The sequence below is a fragment of the Pseudopodoces humilis genome, chromosome 24, assembly GCF_049639895.1.
Source record: "Pseudopodoces humilis isolate 2021_Gansu_Grassland_sample_001 chromosome 24, ASM4963989v1, whole genome shotgun sequence".
NCBI classification, from domain to species: Eukaryota; Metazoa; Chordata; class Aves; order Passeriformes; family Paridae; genus Pseudopodoces; species Pseudopodoces humilis.
The window spans coordinates 3,753,749-3,771,018 of NC_142223.1; the positions used below are offsets into that span (position 1 = coordinate 3,753,749).

General features: G+C 57.9%; 3 protein-coding genes across 3 annotated transcripts; 1 reads left to right on the forward strand and 2 right to left on the reverse strand.

The window, feature by feature from the left end:
• Nucleotides 1-797: 797 nt before the first annotated feature.
• PHF13 (PHD finger protein 13) lies at nucleotides 798-5,342 on the reverse strand. Its single transcript, XM_005528326.3, has 4 exons — nucleotides 5,221-5,342; nucleotides 4,724-4,825; nucleotides 3,519-4,071; nucleotides 798-3,141 (listed from the first exon to the last, which is right to left on the reverse strand). Exons 1-4 carry the CDS (start codon nucleotides 5,257-5,259, stop codon nucleotides 2,915-2,917), a joined length of 921 nt encoding a protein of 306 aa, XP_005528383.1. The 5' UTR covers nucleotides 5,260-5,342; the 3' UTR covers nucleotides 798-2,914.
• A 78-nt stretch (nucleotides 5,343-5,420) lies between these two features.
• On the forward strand, nucleotides 5,421-12,276 carry KLHL21 (kelch like family member 21). The gene is made up of 5 exons (XM_005528404.3): nucleotides 5,421-5,514; nucleotides 6,048-7,087; nucleotides 8,281-8,686; nucleotides 10,179-10,251; nucleotides 10,567-12,276. The coding sequence occupies exons 2-5, from the start codon at nucleotides 6,055-6,057 to the stop codon at nucleotides 10,858-10,860; spliced, it is 1,806 nt and encodes a 601-aa protein (XP_005528461.2). The 5' UTR covers nucleotides 5,421-5,514; nucleotides 6,048-6,054; the 3' UTR covers nucleotides 10,861-12,276.
• A 114-nt stretch (nucleotides 12,277-12,390) lies between these two features.
• ZBTB48 (zinc finger and BTB domain containing 48) lies at nucleotides 12,391-17,225 on the reverse strand. The gene is made up of 10 exons (XM_088066389.1): nucleotides 16,821-17,225; nucleotides 16,515-16,732; nucleotides 15,750-15,861; nucleotides 15,316-15,408; nucleotides 14,917-15,003; nucleotides 14,432-14,586; nucleotides 14,125-14,261; nucleotides 13,656-13,820; nucleotides 13,440-13,528; nucleotides 12,391-13,352 (listed from the first exon to the last, which is right to left on the reverse strand). Exons 1-10 carry the CDS (start codon nucleotides 17,223-17,225, stop codon nucleotides 13,056-13,058), a joined length of 1,758 nt encoding a protein of 585 aa, XP_087922515.1. The 3' UTR covers nucleotides 12,391-13,055.
• Nucleotides 17,226-17,270: the final 45 nt, after the last annotated feature.

The following is a 17,270-nucleotide window of genomic DNA, read 5'->3' on the forward strand; positions in this document are numbered from 1 at the left end:
TTCAGTTTGCCAAGGTATTCAGGCTGCTGCTTTGATGGCAGCTGGCTGAGCAGCAGTGCCTGCAGGGTTGTGGCACATAAGTGAGCTGCAGGGTGGCCACCAAGGCTCCAGCAGCTCTTGGCTGGTTTGGAGTCCTCAGTGCTGCCCAGGGTTCGGGGGGAGGGAGCTCTCTTTTGACACAGCTCCCAGAGGGTTCACAGGGGCTTGGTTTGGGTCTGGCCAAGCCTTCAGTCCTTGCAAAGGGGTGCAGTGCTACCCCAGGGCTGTTTCTGAGGCTGCAGGGACCAGGTGCCAGGACTGCACACTCCAACACCACTGGCATCCTGGCCTGGGCCCTGTCTCCCAGCTCAGTCATTGCACCCTTCAGCAGGCCCCTGGCACATGCCCAGCACAGTGTCCCTGCTGTCTTCAGCCACTCTGGGCAGTGCCTGCCTCCCAACCCTCCACCCTGCCCAGCCACAGGGCTCCTCACCATGTCCCACACTCTTAAGGAGAGGCTAGCAAGGAGCAGCTGCTCTACAGAAAGGTGGGGATACCTGCCAGCTCTTCCTATCTCCACCTGAGTGTATTTTTTCAGAAAGAGCACTTCAAGTGTCAAGTCTTCCTGCTGCCTGGCACAACAGCTCACAAACCAATAAATCATAACAGCAGACTCCTGAGTTTGGAATATAACAAACTCATTGTTCATTTGTCTCACATTTAAGAAAAAAACATGGTTCATTAAAAGTTTTAATGAAAAAATAAAGTTCTGAATTAAACTATAATTATACATGGCTGAAAGTGATGAACTAAAAGAATGGAGATGTTACTTTTTTATTTCTCTCTGCTGATATTGTAACGTGCTGGACACCATCCACTGGGATAAATCGAAGGGGACAAAACAAGAGTCAGTAACATTGATTAGTGTTGAACCTCTGTGAAAAAGAGCCAGTTCACTTGACAGTGCACCATTTCTCCCATAAAAGCTTCAGGAACACAGTCCACAGAGGTCCAGTTGAACTGCAGACACGCTGTCAACACAAGAGATACCAATGTCAGACCAGGTCCAACTCTTGCGCAGTTGTGGCCAGGATCTTCCAAAGCATTTCTGGGGAAATGGCAGCACTGGAGAACTTTGGTTATTTTTCTGGCTGCAAAGGACAGTCAGGCAGCCATTGGGGGCGAGTCTTTGGCAAACTCCTTGGTGGTTCCACATAGCTTCTGAAGGCAGCTCAGCACAGTCATGGTTGAGAGATTTCACAGAAGCTGGTTTTCTGAACCGGTCAGCTGTTACAGCTTAGTGGAACAAAATTTTTATCAAGAACCAGAAGAGAAAAGTTGCATGTTGTGCACCTCTGTTGCCCTGCCCCACATCGTGGAGCCCTAGGGCCCCGTGGTACTGGGCTGCCTGAGGCTTTGGCAGCCCTGGGGCCGATGTCTGAAGGAGAGCACTTGACCCTGTGTGCTAGCAAGACCCTCAGTCATCACCACGACACATCTGGTGAGCCAGTCCTCAGACAAGGCAGTGCTCCAATGCTGTGTGACTGCAGAACTCATGGGGACATGTTCCTGCTGGCACAGCTGGTCTGGCTGCAGCCACTGTGCCAGCCAGTGCTTCTCTGAGCCGCTTACTGGACAGAGCACACACTGTTCTTCAGGCATAACTTCAGAGAAACACCTCAAAACATCAACCCAATTTGTGTGATCCATGTGGATCTGTCTGGTCACTGGGGAACAATGCCAGCGTCTCCCTTGCTTTGTGTATCAGCTGTGGCTTCCCATCATGGTCCTGAAGGGATTTTCTGTGGGCTAAGGCCCAGGAGGTCCTGTCTGCAGTGCTGGCCAGGGCCTCAGTGCTCTCCTGTCCACTCTGGATCCTCATTGCACTTCATCCTGTAGCTGCATTGCCTGCATTCACTTTGATCTGTGTCATTGCTACCAAAAGAATAAAGACTCTGGCTTTTTGGTTACAGTCCGGTTTCAAAAAACAAACAGCAAAAGCAAAAATCAACTCGGCTGTCATACTTGGATGGACATGATCAAATTCCAAACCAGACCTGCCAGGTTCTGCATTTCCTGTGGCCCCTTTTACAGCCCATGTTCGAATTCTGGGCTGAGAAAAGAGAGAGTCATCTTAAAACAGCACCATAGAGGTTAATGAAGGGACAGGAAATTGAGCAGTTTCCCCCCCATACACACATGTGAGCTGATCATGCAAATAAATCACAAAAAAATCACTGAAAGAAGAGACCTTCTAGGAAGGAATCTGATGCCGCTGATCCCCAACACTGCCTGTCCAGGAAAAGGGTTGCTCCTTCCTGCCAGGGCTGTCCCTTGGCACAGGAGGGACCCCGAGTCTCATTTGCACTTGGATGATGCCAAATGACAGAACTCCCCTATGCTCAGGCCGGTGGAAGCAGCAGCAGATCACACAGAGGCCGGTAGCACTGAGGCTGACTCCTACGGAGCCTTAGGATATCTAAGATTGATCTATACGGACAAATGGGCAAGTATAATATCACATTGAATTTAAAACACAGGGCCATTTACTTTTCAGACTCTTCACACAGACTCCCTCCTCCTCCCCTCCCTCTTTGGGAGGAGGAGTTTTCTAGCACAGAGAAGATTTGCAGTTTCCCAATGGAATGAGAAAACCTACTTGGCAAAGGTATTGTACATCACCCAGTCATCTTAACCAGACAAAACTCCACTGAGCTCAGAGAGCTTTGTCTGTCCCTTGAGACAGTCTCCGCCACAGTTCTGCCCAGGCGGCCGCTCCCAGCTCCGGCTGCCTGCGGCTCGGCGATTCCTCATTCCTGGGCCACAGGCCGGCTGGGCAGCCCTCTCACCAGAGCAGCAGCAGTTCAGGGGAGCCCACCCCGGCCTCCCCGCCAGCACCCACAGCTCGCCCACCCACGCAGCACGTGCCTCCCCCCTAGTCCAGAAAGCGCCTGCGCGAGCCCGTCCGGGAGCGGTTCGAACGGCGAATGTCAAACTTGGAGTCCCGGCACTTCTGGCAGATGTAGATCTCTGGGACGTTTGACTTGCGGATTTTGGCGCAGGAGAGGTGGATCCAGGTATGGCACTCGTTGCACTCGATCATCGGCCGCCCAGCGAAAGGCTTCATGCAGAAGCAAGTGACCAGGTCCCACGAGTCGTCATCTGTAAAGACAAATGTCAAAGATACATTTTTAGCAGCTGACACCTCTCACTCCAGGAATTTTCTCTCCTTTCACACTAAATTAACTACCTGGGTTTCAAAGGCAAGCACTTTGCTGCTTTTTCCAGGTCTCTTACACAGCAAGAGACCCTCAGCAGTACACAGGAGGCCGTAATTGAGGAGAAGAGAACCAGCTGCTTCTATAAAGTTGCAGCTTTTCACTCAGTTTATGGCAGAAAGAACCAATCCACCTCTCTGCCCCTGAAAATCCAACTGCTCCTGAATTCCACCCAGGCAGTGCTCCTCTGCATTATCCTCAGGCTACAAGTAAAGCACAACTACTTCCACTTGGCTAATTCTCTTGGACAGCCAAGCCTACCTGAATCCACCATGATGTCCTCGTCATCACCAGTGCCGTCCTCATCCCGAAAGACCACCTGCTTGCCCTGCCGAATGACCGTTCGTTTGCCCACGCTCTGGATCTCCACCGTCTGCTCGGTCGTCACAGCAGGGTAGGAGACACTGGACGGGGTGTCAGAGTCCCACACCGAGCAGTGCTCAGTCACAGACTGAGGGTCACCCTCCGAAGAGGGGCTCATTGGCGTCTCTGCGTAAGAGTCCTCTGCCTCCAGATCCAGCAGCTTCTCCTCATAGTCCTCCTCTGCAGACACCTCTGTTTCCCTCCTTTTCAGCTTTTTCTTCTTCCTGATCTTATCAATTTGCTTTCGTTCTGGCAGGAAGTTGTTGGCCTTTCCCCGCTGGAACAGGGAACCATATGGTTTTGCTCGCTTAAGCTGACTAAAGTTCTTTCTGTTCTTGGAGGGCAGGGAGACAGAGGAGGGGGTGTCATTGAAGCGGGGATCCCAGCTATCACTGTCAATTGTGCCTCCAGTGCTGTTGGGAGGGCTGGGGCTGTTCCTCAGTGGTGTTTCCTGGAACATGTTGAGGAAGCAGGTAACAGTTTGACTTAGAGCAGATGCTCACGCAGTGCAAGGCAGAGTCCCCTATCCCGCAGGGCACTCTGTCCATCCCTGAAGTGCTGTGCCCTGTCCTCTAGAGTGGTGTCCCCTATTCCCAGGGGCGCTGTCCCCTGAAGCACTGTGCCCTGTCCCTGAGGCGCTGAGCCTTTTCCCCCACATACTGTCCCCTGTCCCATGGGTGCTGAGCCCTGTCCTCGAAGCGCTGTGCTCTGTCCCCCAGGCGCTGAGCCCTGTCCCCTGAGATGCTGAGCTCTGTTCCCGGGGTGCTGAGTCCCGTCCCCCCAGGCGCTGAGCCCTGTCCCCCGAGGCGCTGAGCCCTGTCCCCGAGATGCTGCCGCTCCTGCTCTCCCTACAAGCCATCCCGGAGTTTCTCCGGCCATTGCTCCCGGGCTGGGGAGCAGCAGGAACGATGCCGGATCCGACGTTTTTCACCCCGCCCACGCCGGGCACCACCCGCCCCGTCCCCAGAGCCTCCAGCCGCCGCGGTTCCCCTTTTGTTTAGGCCCGGAACGGGGCCGTGACCGCCGGAGCGGCCGGTCTGACAGACCAGCCCGGTGCCCCCCAGTGCCCCCCCGTACCCCCAGGGCCCCCCGGTACAACTCACCTCCTGCGGGTACGGGATGTAGCCGGCGTAGGCCAAGACGAAGGTGCAGAACTTATTGAAGTCCTCCACGGTGCGGTGCCGCCGGGAGCCGGGGGAGAAGTCCTGCGGGGGGCGGGGGTGGGCGGCGGCCGCGGGGCCGGGCCCGCCGGTGGGAGGCGGCGCCGCCGCTCCCGCCGCGCCCCGCACCGCCCCCCCGCCCCCACAGCGGCGGAACCGGGCAGTGCCCCCCCCCCCCCATCGCCCCCCGGCGTCGGTACCGGGCCCCTAGGCAGCCCCCCCGCGGTGGGCACAGCGGGGCGGCGCCGCCGCCATTCCTCGCCCCGGCGGCACAAGATGGCCCCGGCCCCCCCCCCCGCGGCGGGGAACGGCAGCGGGCACCCGCGGCCGGACAGGGCAGGGCCGAGCCGGGCCGGGCGGCGGGAGACGCAACCCCTCCCGTTCTGTTCCCTCCCCGCTCCTCCTTTCCCTTCCTTTTTCCCCCCGGGACTCCGGCTCACCTCCGGGGCGAACGGCGAAGCACAGGAGTCGGAGTCCATGTCCCGGCGCGGGTGGCGCGGGCGGGGCCGGGGCGGCGGCGGCGGCAGCCGGGCAGTGCCGACACCGCGAGCCGCTCGGTGCCGGCGGGAGGCGGCGAAGGGGCGGCCGCCCGGGGGGGCCCGCCGGGAGCCGTAGTCCGGGCGTGCGCAGTGCCGGGCGCGGGGCGCGCTGGGAGCGGCGGAGGGGCGGGGGCGGTGCCGGGAACGGTGAACGGAGCGGGAAGAGGAGCAGGCAGCAGGGCGGAGAGCGGACCGGTGAGCGGGGTCCGGGGGTGGCTCTGACCGGGTGATTGTGGGCCCGGGCGGGAGCGGGGGGGCCTGGGCTCACCGCGGGGCCTGGCTGGGGGCGGTGGGAGGACGGGCAAGGCGCCGAAGCGTCTACTGCGAGCCGGGCCCTCAACCCCGAGCCGGGCCCTCCGCCCGCGCTAATCGGCGGTGGCTGAGCCGGACTCAGAGTGGAGCTCCCTCAGCGCTGTCTGCGCTCGGGGCCGGTCTTGTGTTCCGCCGGTACCACTGGGCGGCTCCTTCTGAGCGCCAGCCCGGGGCCAAGGGCGCGGGGCTGGGCGCGGTAGCTGCGGGGCCCTGGGACCGGCCCGAGCGGGGCCGCGCTACCAGCGCCGGCGCGTTACGCAACGGCCGCTCTCGGAGGCTCCCGGCCGGAACGGGCTCCCCGAGCCCACCCGCTGCCCCCTTGCCTGATCTTCTCCTCCCTGTCCCGCCCCGGGAATCGCTCGGGGGTCGGTCCCAGCGGCTTCGCGCAGGGCGTGACCCAGGTGTGTTCCTCGCAGGCACGGCATGGCGACCGGCACCGGCGGGATGGCAGCGGCAGCCTCAGCCACGGCGACGGGAGAACCGGCACACGCGGTGTCGCTGCTGCGGGGTCTGAGCGCCCTGCGGGCCGAGCGGAGCCTGCTGGACGTGACGGTGGTGGCCGGCGGGCGAGAGTTCGGAGCTCACCGCGCCGTTCTGGCCGCTGCCTCGGGATACTTCCGCGCCATGTTCGGCGGGGCCCTGCGCGAGTCGCGGGCCGAGCGTGTGCGGCTGCACGGCGTCGAGCCCGAGTGCCTGGGGCGGCTGCTCGACTTCGCCTACACCGGCCGCGTGGGGCGGCTGGGCCCCGACATCGCCGAGCGCCTGCTGCGCGCCGCCGACCTGCTACAGTTCCCCGCTGTCAAGGAAGCCTGCGGTGCCTGGCTGGCGCGGCAGCTGGAGCCCGCCAACGCCCTGGACATGCAGGACTTCGCGGAGGCCTTCGCCTGCCCCGAGCTGGCGGCTGCCGCCCACCGCTTCGTGCTGCGGCACGTGGGCGAGCTGGGCGCCCAGCTGGAGCGGCTGCCGCTGCCACGTCTCCTCTCCTACCTGCGGGACGACGGGCTCTGCATCCCCAAGGAGGAGGCTGCCTTTCAGCTGGCGCTGCGCTGGGTGCGCGCTGACCCAGCCACCCGTGCCCCGCTGCTGCCGCAGCTCCTGGCTCACGTCCGCCTGCCCTTTGTGCGCCGCTTCTACCTGCTGGCCCACGTGGAGAGCGAGCCGCTGGTGGCCCGCTGTCCTCCCTGCCTGCGCCTCCTGCGTGAGGCCCGCGACTTCCAGGCCGCTCGCCTCGACCGCCACGACCGGGGACCCTGTGCCCGCATGCGCCCCCGGCCCTCCACTGGCCTCGCTGAAATCCTTGTCCTCGTTGGTGGCTGCGACCGTGACTGCGATGAGCTTGTCACCGTCGACTGCTACAACCCACGCACTGGCCACTGGCGCTACCTGGCCGAGTTCCCTGAGCACCTGGGAGGGGGCTACAGTGTTGCTGCCTTGGGCAATGACATCTATGTCACTGGTAAGGCACACAGGGAATGGGGGGAAGCACCAGGGTGGAGGGTTCTGTTGAATATACGTAGGTTGTAGCAGTGACACTTGGCTTTTCCTGGGTAGCAGAGAGTTTGGGACTTGGCTTGGGCGCCTGCAGCTTGCCAGCAGGCATGGAGACTCCTGGAGTCGGTGCTGGATTTAGCAGCTGGTCGCAGTCCAGGAGCTATTTTGTCATGAGTAATGCTGTTGAGCATGCTGGCAGAAGTCACAGATCTTGTAGTTAGAACTCTTTAACCGTCACTGAGGACAGGGGTGATGTAAGAAGTAAGAAGGTTTTGAGTTTCTCTCTTTGAAGAAAGAGTTCAGGCTCAGAGCCCCCTGAATCACAAGGCATGCTTGAGGCAGAGGCATGTCAGAAAGCCGCAGATTCCTTTGCCAGCCCCTGTGAGTCACAGTACTTTCCCCTGCACAAATCCTGCCTCCTTGCTGGGGCTACAATTACTTTTGTCAAGGTGACTCCAATATGTAAATTTGGCTGTTAAGCTGCATGCAGATGCTGCCTTTGAACTACATGTCTGTGACAGCTGTAACAGGACACTGAGTGCTGTGGAACAGTGTGCCCTTGGTATGCAGGATGCACTGGCAGAACTTAGAAGAGCAAGTATTAATGCAGGTGAACAGAAAACTGTGTGTTCTCTAGTCACAAGCAGAAAACAAGGCCCTGCTTTAAGGACAGGGCTGTAAAAATGACGGGCTACCACATGGATGCAGCATGTTTTTGCAGAAGCCCTTACATCCCATGGGAGCTGCCTGGAGTGATCCCAGGCAGGTCAGTCCTGCTGGGAGCTGTGTGCAGGCTGCTGCTGGGGATCTTGGGTTGTTCTGGTCAGTGTTGGTGTGATACAGGCAAGGCTGGGAGGTTCCCAAGCTGCCAGCAGCACCACTGCCTCAGCAGCTTCTGGGCAGCGATTTGGGTGGGGTGCAAAATGGGAGAGACGTGGGTGTTAGAGGAGGTAGTGAAACATGGAAGACTCATTTTGAGTCATGGTTGGATATGGACTAGGAATGACACGGGAGAAATCCTCCCTGGCTTGCTGGGAATGAAGCAGTGCAGAACTTCCTTTAAAATCCTTGTGGTGCACGTGCTGAACCAAGCCCTCTCCTGCATCACCTTTCCCTTTGTGGAGCCGGGCTCTTGACACGTGTCATGCTGTGCCACAGGGGGCTCAGACGGGTCCAGGCTGTACGACTGTGTCTGGAGGTACAATTCCAGCGTGAACGAGTGGACAGAGGTGTCACCCATGCTGAAAGCCAGGGAATACCACAGCTCCACGGTCCTGGACGGGCTGCTCTACGTGGTTGCCTCTGACAGCACGGAGCGCTATGACCACACACTGGACAGCTGGGAGGCCCTGCAGCCCATGCTGTATCCCATGGACAACTGCTCCACCACCTCATGCCGTGGAAAACTCTTCGCCATCGGCTCCCTGTCTGGAAAAGAGTCCATGGTCATGCAGTGCTATGACCCCAGCAGTGACCTCTGGTCCCTTGTCAACTGCGGCCACCTGCCCCCCTGGTCCTTTGCCCCAAAAACCGTCACGCTCAACGGTCTCATGTACTTCATACGGTGAGTAGTGGGAGCAATCACTTCCCTCCCTCCCCATGTCCCCTTGAGGAGAGCCTGCAGCTTCCCTGGGAAGGTGGATTTTACAGGTGGTGGAGAGAGAGAGCGCTGGGTTGGGACAGCACAGCAGTACTTCCCCTGATGGTGCAGGGAGGGCTGTAACACCTCTTTCCTTGTGTTGGTGGGCCTCAAAGAGCTGCCCATAAACTTGTGTTAAAATGTCTGAGGGTAACCCAGGGCTGGGGAAAGGGCAGGTGTAAATCCGTCTGAAGTCAGCAGCACTGCTTGGAAATTGGCTTCTTGGTTTCTTCAGCTCCTGGTTCAGCCCCCCTCGTTGCTATAAATAAGCACATAAGCTCCAAGAAAACGTTAAACTCTAATGCAGGAGAGGACGTCTTCCGTCTCAGCAGAGATAAGAGGGCTGAAGATGAAGTGATTGGTCACTATTTTTAAGCACCTTTCCAAATTGGGACTTAATTACCCATCTGAAGCTGTCCTGGTGGCGCAAATACTTCAGTTATCCGCTTAATTAAAAATAAACGGGAAGGCATGCTAGGGCTGGAGCATTTCATCTCCCTGTGTTGACTCTGAGCAAACAGAGACTTCTGTGATGGCCCCCAGGCACGTCTCTTTTTTTAATCTCCTCTTGGCTTTGCATAAAGTAGCAGCTTTGACCCAAGACTTTTTATTTGATCCTTTCGGGTCCAGCCAAGTGTCTTGCTGGCGGCTGTTTTGGTCAGCTGGTTTCAGTCCATACTGCCAGGGTGTTGCAGCTGCTCATCTCCTTGTCACAACCTGATTCTATAGAATTTCTTTATTCTTACCCATTTTAAAATACTGATGATTAACACTTCAGGATTTTCAGATCACTTTGCATCTGCAAGAGTCAGTGAGGAGATGATCGGGGTTAGGTGTTCTTCCCTCATTTCATATGCTGCACGTGGGCTGCTGCTCCATGTAGAGCTGTGGGATAATCTTTGGAGGACAGAGGAGTAGGTTGCAAGTAAAAGTAGCAAATTGGTTTAATAGCTCAGGCTAAAGGCTCTGAGTGATGATCCCTCATGCTGGGATCAGCTGGGACCTGTAAATAAAGCACACAGAAAAATGATGTTCAGGTACTCTCTGCAATTGCCCCAGAGCTGACCCAGAGTGGGGAGAGGAGGCCCTGGTCTGGCTGCTGGCCCTGCTTGGAGCTGCCTTGCAGCATCTTGATCCCATCTGTACCTTGGAAGGACTGGCAGCTCCTCTCCAGCTGCCTTGACCTTGTCCTCCACGCATTCTTGTGTCAGCAGCGCATGTCTCTGAGTCACAAACATCCCTCACCTGTCACTGTCGCCCTCCTGTCTGCCGAGCAGGGTGGGTAAGAGAAGCCCTGGGGGATTATGCTGCCTCCCCAGCTCTTCTCTCCCCCTGCCCATCTAAATTTGGCTTTGATGAAGAACTCAAGCAGCATTTCTAGAATGCAGAAGGAGTAATTTTGTGTTCTCTTCCCCAGAGATGACTCGGCTGAAGTGGATGTTTACAATCCATCAAAGAATGAATGGGATAAAATCCCTGCCATGCTTCAGGTAAGACATTTTCCCACTTCAAGAATATCTTAAGTATTACAAATGAGTTTCATTTAGCGTTGGAAAACCAAGAGCTTTTCAGAATCAGAAACCCATGCATGTGGAGCTGGTTTAAGTGTGTTGGAGTTACTGGGAAGAGTCCCAGATGTGGTGGCATGTCTGGGTGGGCTGCACTGATTCAGAGCCCAACCTGCAGCTGACAGGTGTGAAACTTCCTCCAAGGAACAGCTCCCAGATCCCACTGACCCCCTTGATCAGCTGGTGGATTAGGGAAACAGCCCCTGATCATGGTGTGTATTCATTGTTACGTTGCAGGTTCACGTTGGGGGGAGTGTGGCTGTGCTTGGTGGGAAGCTCTATGTCTCGGGGGGCTACGATAACACATTTGAGCTCTCGGATGTGCTGGAAGCCTACGACCCCGAGACGCGAACGTGGAGCGTCGTGGGCCAGCTCCCTGAGCCCATCTTCTGGCACGGCAGCGTCAGCATATTCCGGCAGTTCATGCCAGAAACCACACAGGAGGATGACAGCATCACACTGGACAACACCATCAGCTTGAGCAGGCAGAACCAAAACCTTCACAACCAGAACCTCAATGAGCTGCCTTAGCATAGGAAGCAGCTTGATGAAGTCCCTCATCCAGAACCTGGGCTGCTTTGGGAGAAGGCTGAGGCAAACCAGTGCTTGGAAACAAAACCATTCTGATCATAGAGGGAGCAGGAACTCTTGCTGTTGGATGTGATGCTGTGGGCCTGCAGGCAGCGAGGCCTTCACTGCTTCCCTCGGCCCTTCAGGGCAGGAGATGTCACCATGCTGCCCACAGGGACCAGAGAGCTGATCCCTGGGGAAAGCACTCGTGGTGAATCATGCCACAGCACCACTGCTTATGGCTTGTGAGCAGACACCTTTCACTGGGAGCTCCTTCACCCTGTAATGCTTTGTTTGCCACCAAACTCCTTCCTTCAGTTTCTGTCTTGGGAGGCGTCTGTCTGGTAGGGCAGTGGTCTGGACGCCCCCCTGTATTCTGTGCCTTGGAGGGAGACAGGCTTCCTGTGCACGTGTTGGGGTTGAAAGGTAGTTATTTTAGGATTTTTTTCTTCTTTTTATTTGGGGTTTGCATTTTTCTTTTGGCCTGCATAAGATTTGCCTTTATACTTGCCCAAGTGCCCTGGCCAGGTGGGCTCTGTTTATCTACCTTCACTGAAGAGCAGCTGCGTGCAGTTTACTTGTGGAATGTTTCTGGAAGAAGTGAACAGCTGAACCTGCAGTACGGCTCCCTGAGAGCATGTGCTGCACCTTCAGGAGAACCCTGAAGTGTGGCAGAAGCTAAGGTATGGCTGGATGCATTTGCTTTTTTGGTCTTTAAATTTTAGCTAGTAGAGGAAAAGTTTGCATTTAAACTGAATTCAGAGATGGAAACCCCGTATACTCGATCTCTCTCCTCCAGGCTTGCCCCTGGATCGAGGAGCATCCGAGCCCCATTTCCACAGCTTCAGCGTCTTCACAGCTTTACAGAAACGTGTTTTTCCCCCATGCTGTGACGCTGCTGCACCCCTCGGCCACGGGGAACCCGGGCCATTCTCCAGCCTGGAACACTGACAGTGCCTTGAGACCGCCGCGTGCCAGCAGGGAACGCGCAGGGCCCGGCGCGGCTGCCCCTGGGTGTCAAACCCGTGGACAGAGTAGGGGGGTGCAGGGGCCCACAGTTCGGGGCAGCTGCTGCTTTTTTGGGAGCAATGGCCAATTCCCGACGGCGCCGCAGCCGGAGGCATTTCTGCTGAGCTATAAATAACGCACCCCGGCGCACGCGGCCGTGCTCGCTGCTGGACCCCCCAGTCCCACCCGCTGAGCAGCTACAGATCTGTATTTATTTTTTGTAGAATTCATTGTGTTGAATCCTCAAGTACAGTTGAACTCCATCCTTTGAAACAAAGGCATTTTACATTTGCAGATAATGTATTTTTATTCTCAGTTTGTTTTTAAATTTACTTGCAGCAGTCAAGTTAAATAAAACCTGTTACACAATTCTGTTTTCTGTGAGGGTAAGGGACCTGGGGTGAGATTTTACTGGAAGTTTCTCATTCCAGATATGATTAAACTGGAGCCTCTCTGTCTCCTTGGTGAGTAGAGGGGGAAAGGGGAGAGGGTGTTGCTGCAACTTTGGGGTGTGGGGATACACAAGAGATCTCTCCCCACACTGGCACCACTGAGGCCATGGTTCACCCTCTCCCAGCAACCCTGGATTGGGTTATTTAGGACAGACGTGAGCACAGGCACTTTGTGGCTGCTGGAGTGTGTTTCAAGTGAACTCACAGCTCAGTCATCCCAGTGCTGAGCAGACACGGGTCATGCCCCGCCTTTAATGGGGGAAAGAAAGAGCAACTGAAAAGCTTAACAAAACAAAGGAGAAATAAGGCACAAGTTAAATGGAGGGGTTAAGGAATGGGCAGAGCCACTCTCTGTGGGGGAAGGTGAGCTTTAATCACAGGCAAAGTGAGAGGGCTGGTGGAGAGGAGAGGGCAGCACCAGCTCCTCCAGCGTCAGAAAGTGAGTCACAATATGGCATAGGGAGGTCAGTCCCTTCCCACCACACACTGTCTGTGAATGAACACTGACTGGAGTGACCATGCTGACACATTTCATTTGACACTCAATCAGAATGTCATGGTGACTTCCTTTTCCTGCAGCCTGGGATGGGAGATTGGCAGAAAAGGAGGGTACGGAGCTCAAAAGAACAAGTGTGGCAGAAAGTGGTTCAGCTTAATGCTTTACTGTGTTTCAGTGGAAGGGATGGGGTGGCCACCCTATGTCTCACAGTCTTCAGGAATCGTTGTTGTTATAATCAGCGACTGCTCAATCACGTCCGCAGGTGAGAAGTTCTCATTTGAGCAGAGTTTCTGCGCAGGGACCTCCTCGGGCAGTGGCCCACGGGCAAGTGACTCCACAATCACCTCAGCTGAGCCCACTTCCAGCTCTGGCGGTGGCTGCAGCATCACCATCACATCCTTCTCGTCATCGATGATCAGGTTCCGCAGCTTCCTCTGTCGAGGGTTGTAGTTCTCCACTCGGTCGTGGATCTCCATGTGGCGCCTCAAGTGAGCCTGCAAAGGAAGGGAGATGTGGAGAGACCCAGTGAGGGCTGGCTCCCTAGTACAGCATGGGGGCCCCAGAGCCAGGAAAGGCCTCACCTGCCGTGTGAATTTGTAGCCACACTCAATGCACTCAAACTTCCTCACTCCCTTGTGCCGGCGAACATGGACACGCAGCTGTTCTACCGCTGGGAAAGGAAGCGACAGCCTGTTGGCAGCAGCTCCGTGTCATACAGGCTCACAGCAATGCCAACCCACACAAAGAAAGGAGGCAGCTCCTGCAGAGCCCCATGAGAGCTGGAGCCCTCACGTTACCTTTGAATGTCTTCCCGCAGATGTGGCAGAAGTGAGGCCGCCCCTCCTGGTGCCGGCTGGCAACGTGCCTCAGCAGCGGCCCCTTCTCCGTGAAACGCTGCTCGCAAAACTCACAGCTGAACGGCCGCTCCCCAGTGTGCGTCCGGTTGTGCTTGTCCAGACTCGCTGCCATTAATGGGGAGACAGGGAGAGTGGCCAGTCTGCATCCCAGGGGCTGTCAGGCTGGGCCAGGCTGGCAAGAAGGCAAGAGCAGCACAAGCAGTAGCTGCCTGCTCCACCTAAGGGTCATGAGCAATACGAGCTCTTTCCCCCTCTGTGCCATGAGAGCAGTGCAGGTGACAGGAATGTGCTTTTCTTGGTATCAGCCTGCACTCACAAGAGCATGGCTTTGCTCCTGGGGAAGCTGCTTTTTGGAGGTCCTGCATGCTGGAGCACAGCACTTGGCATGACCTGCCACAGCCAGGCGTACCTTGTGTCCGGAAGGTCTTGCCGCAGAGATGGCACTGGAAGGGCTTCTCGCCAGTGTGCGTGCGCAGGTGCATGTTGAGGTTGGCTTTCTGTGTGAAGGCATGGTGGCAGAACTCACACACGTAGGGCCGCTCGTTCCTGTGGGCAGGGAAACGTCACCGTCACCTCTGCCTCTGCCAGCTTCAGCCCCTTGGGTCTCAGCTCAGCACCTCTGGGAAGAGGGTGACTTTCAGCCAACCCCCAGGCCTGTGGGGTGGGGACTGCAGCCAGGAGAGCCAGGGTGACAGAGGACACGGATCACATTGTACCTGTGCTTGGCCTTGATGTGCATCTGGAGGCCATTCCGGCTCGAGGCCCTGTGCCCACACTCCTCACACACAAACAGCTTCTCTCCACGGTGCTTGAAGGCCTCGTGCAGGCGCAGCTCTGTCCGGGACAGAAAGCACTTGGAGCAGGTTGAGCACTGCAACGCCACAGGAGAGGAGAGTGTTAGGGTTGGGGTACACCCATCCCAAATGCACTCACACCCAGCCCTTCCCTGGCTGCTCCAGCGACCTCCCTGCGAAAACCAAGGCAGCACCCCCAGCTGAGATCCCAGTGAGGTAAGGCAGCCCAAAAGAGATGAAGTGCTGGTCAGTGCTTGGAACTGTGGGCTGCTCCTGTACCCGAAAGAGCCCATTTCCAGTAGCCCTGTGCCCCACGCCCTCACTGACAGAGCCAGATATAATACTGTGCCATTCCTTAGGCCAGATCCACACTCAATCACACCCTCCCCAAAACTCCCGGTCCCTACCGCGTGGGGCTTGGGTGCACCATGCAGCTTTATCATGTGGCTCTGCAGGTCCTTCTTCTGCATGAATTGCTGGGAGCAGGAGGAGCACTGCAAGACAGGAGAATGGGGTCAGCTTCCAGCTGCCTCAAAGAGTGGTTTCAGAGCAAGGAGAGGACCAGCAGGGGAGTAGAACATGGATTCCTGGTAGAGCCACAGGAAGCCTTTGGCTGTGGTGCCTCCCTGGATCACATTTTGTTTCAGAGATGGGGAACAACTCTGAGTGGGCTATCATAGAACAGAGAAGGGAACTGGTGTGCTCAGCTCTTCCCGAGCTGGGCTGCCCTAGAAGGGAAAGGCTCGCCTCTGCTCAGTGCCAGTGTCCAGCAGCATGTTGGGATGTTGGATGCAGGCCCTGCTGACCTTGTATGGCATCTCCCCAGTGTGTGACACCATGTGCAGCCGCAGCTCCATCCGCCGCTTGAACACCTCTGGGCAGGCCGAGCACGTGAATACCTGTGAGAGACGGGGTGGCGTTGGCTTCCACAGGACCCAGAGCCTGACCTGGAGCCCACAGCTCAGCACATGGCACTGGCACCCAGCTACAGCATTCAGCCCGCACCCACAGGAGCTGAATCTTGTACAGTACAGACTCCTGATGCACTGAAACACAAGTGAGGGCTGTGTTGTGTATCAGGGGTGAGTCCCAGCCGGAGGGTCCTGGCTGTGAGGGTCCTGGCCATGGAACACATGCCACACAGTGCTGACAGGGGTCTGTTTGGAACTGAGGGTGGGCTGGGACTGGGAAAAAGCTTCAATTCGCCTCCTGCCACACACATGGCAGCTCCTGGGCATACCTGTTCCGATCGGTTCATGCAGTTCCTGGCTTCGTGTTCCAGGAGATTCTCTTTTCTAAAGTAACATTTGCCACACTTGGAACACTCAAATGGCTTCTCTCCAGTGTGTTTCCTTGGGGGATGTAAATACAGAATCCCATCACTGCCTGTCAACAGCATCTGCACAGACAGGCCCAGGAGGTCACAGGGAAGGGTGAGGTGGGTACTTCCCCCCACCCCTGCAGTGCTACTAAAGCTGCCCTAAAGCTGCTCCTATGCCACTTTCGTGCACAACTGCCAGTGCCCACTGTGCTCCACAGAACACCCTTTCTGCAGGGCCAAGATTCCTCCCCAATAGAAGTGAAGCAAAGCTTGAGCTCTCACTGCAGGGCCATGCCCCCCTCTCAGTGATCCACCCTGGAGCTCCTCGCACAGCCCAACCATGTGTCCCCCATAACCCCAGAAACTTCCCCCCCAGCCTGGGGCAATCTCAAATCCCAGGAGGATTTGCCATCGGCCACCTGCAGCCAGTGCAGCCCCCGAGGAGCCACAGCTCAGGACAGTCGCTGCGGCTCTGGGACTCCTTTCATTGATACATACAACCCTCCCCCAGGCCACAGCACCCCCAGGGGCAGAGGAGACCCTCCTTTACCACCCCGGGGGATGCCGAGGTGTTGGGACCAGCTGGCAGGGACGGGGCCACCCTTTTCCCCCCCTGGAAAGGGCCGAGCCGTGAGGGCGGCGCGTCTCCCCGCGCGCAAGGGAAGGAGAAGCCGGAGCGATTACCTGTTGTGCACTTTAAGGTAATATTTGCTGAGGAAGGTTTTATGACATGTGGGGCATTCGACCGGCACCGCTGTACCTTTTCTGCTCCCCGGCGCCTTTCCCGGAGCGGGGGGGTTCTTTTTGCTCCGCAGCACCTTTTTCTCGGGAAGGGGCTCGGCGTCGCCGTCCCCCCGCCCGCCGCCACCCACCGCCGCCTCCTCCGGGGCTGAGGGGGAGCCCTACGAGGGAACAGCGGCGTCACCGCGCCGCCCCCGCCTCCCCGCCGGGCCCAGGCCCCGCCGTCCCCCTCCCGCCCCCCTCACGCACCGCCTGCCCGCCGGGCTGCGGGCCCGCCGCGGGCTCCGGGCGGGCGGCGGCGGCGGCGCGGCGGGGCCGCGGGCGGAAGGCGCGGCACAGCGCCACGGCGTCGGGCACGCCGAGCTGCTCGGCGGCCGCCAGCAGGCGGGCGCGGTTGTGCGCCGTGAGCGCCAGGCGCCCCGTATAGAAGAAGTCGAGCAGCAGCTGGAACGTGTCGGCGAGGCCGTCGGGCAGCGCGACGGGCCCGCCGGGGCCGCGCGCGCGGAAGAAGCGGGAGCAGCTGGCGAGCACCGGCCAGTGCGCGCGGAACTCGCGGCCGCCCACGCCGAGCGTCGCGTCGCAGAACTGGCCGGCTGCGCGCTGCCGGTTCAGTTCCCGCAGCACCCGCACACTGTGTGCCGCCGCCGCCGCCATGGCCGCGCACCGGGGCCCGCCGGCATCCGCCACCGCCGGACGTGG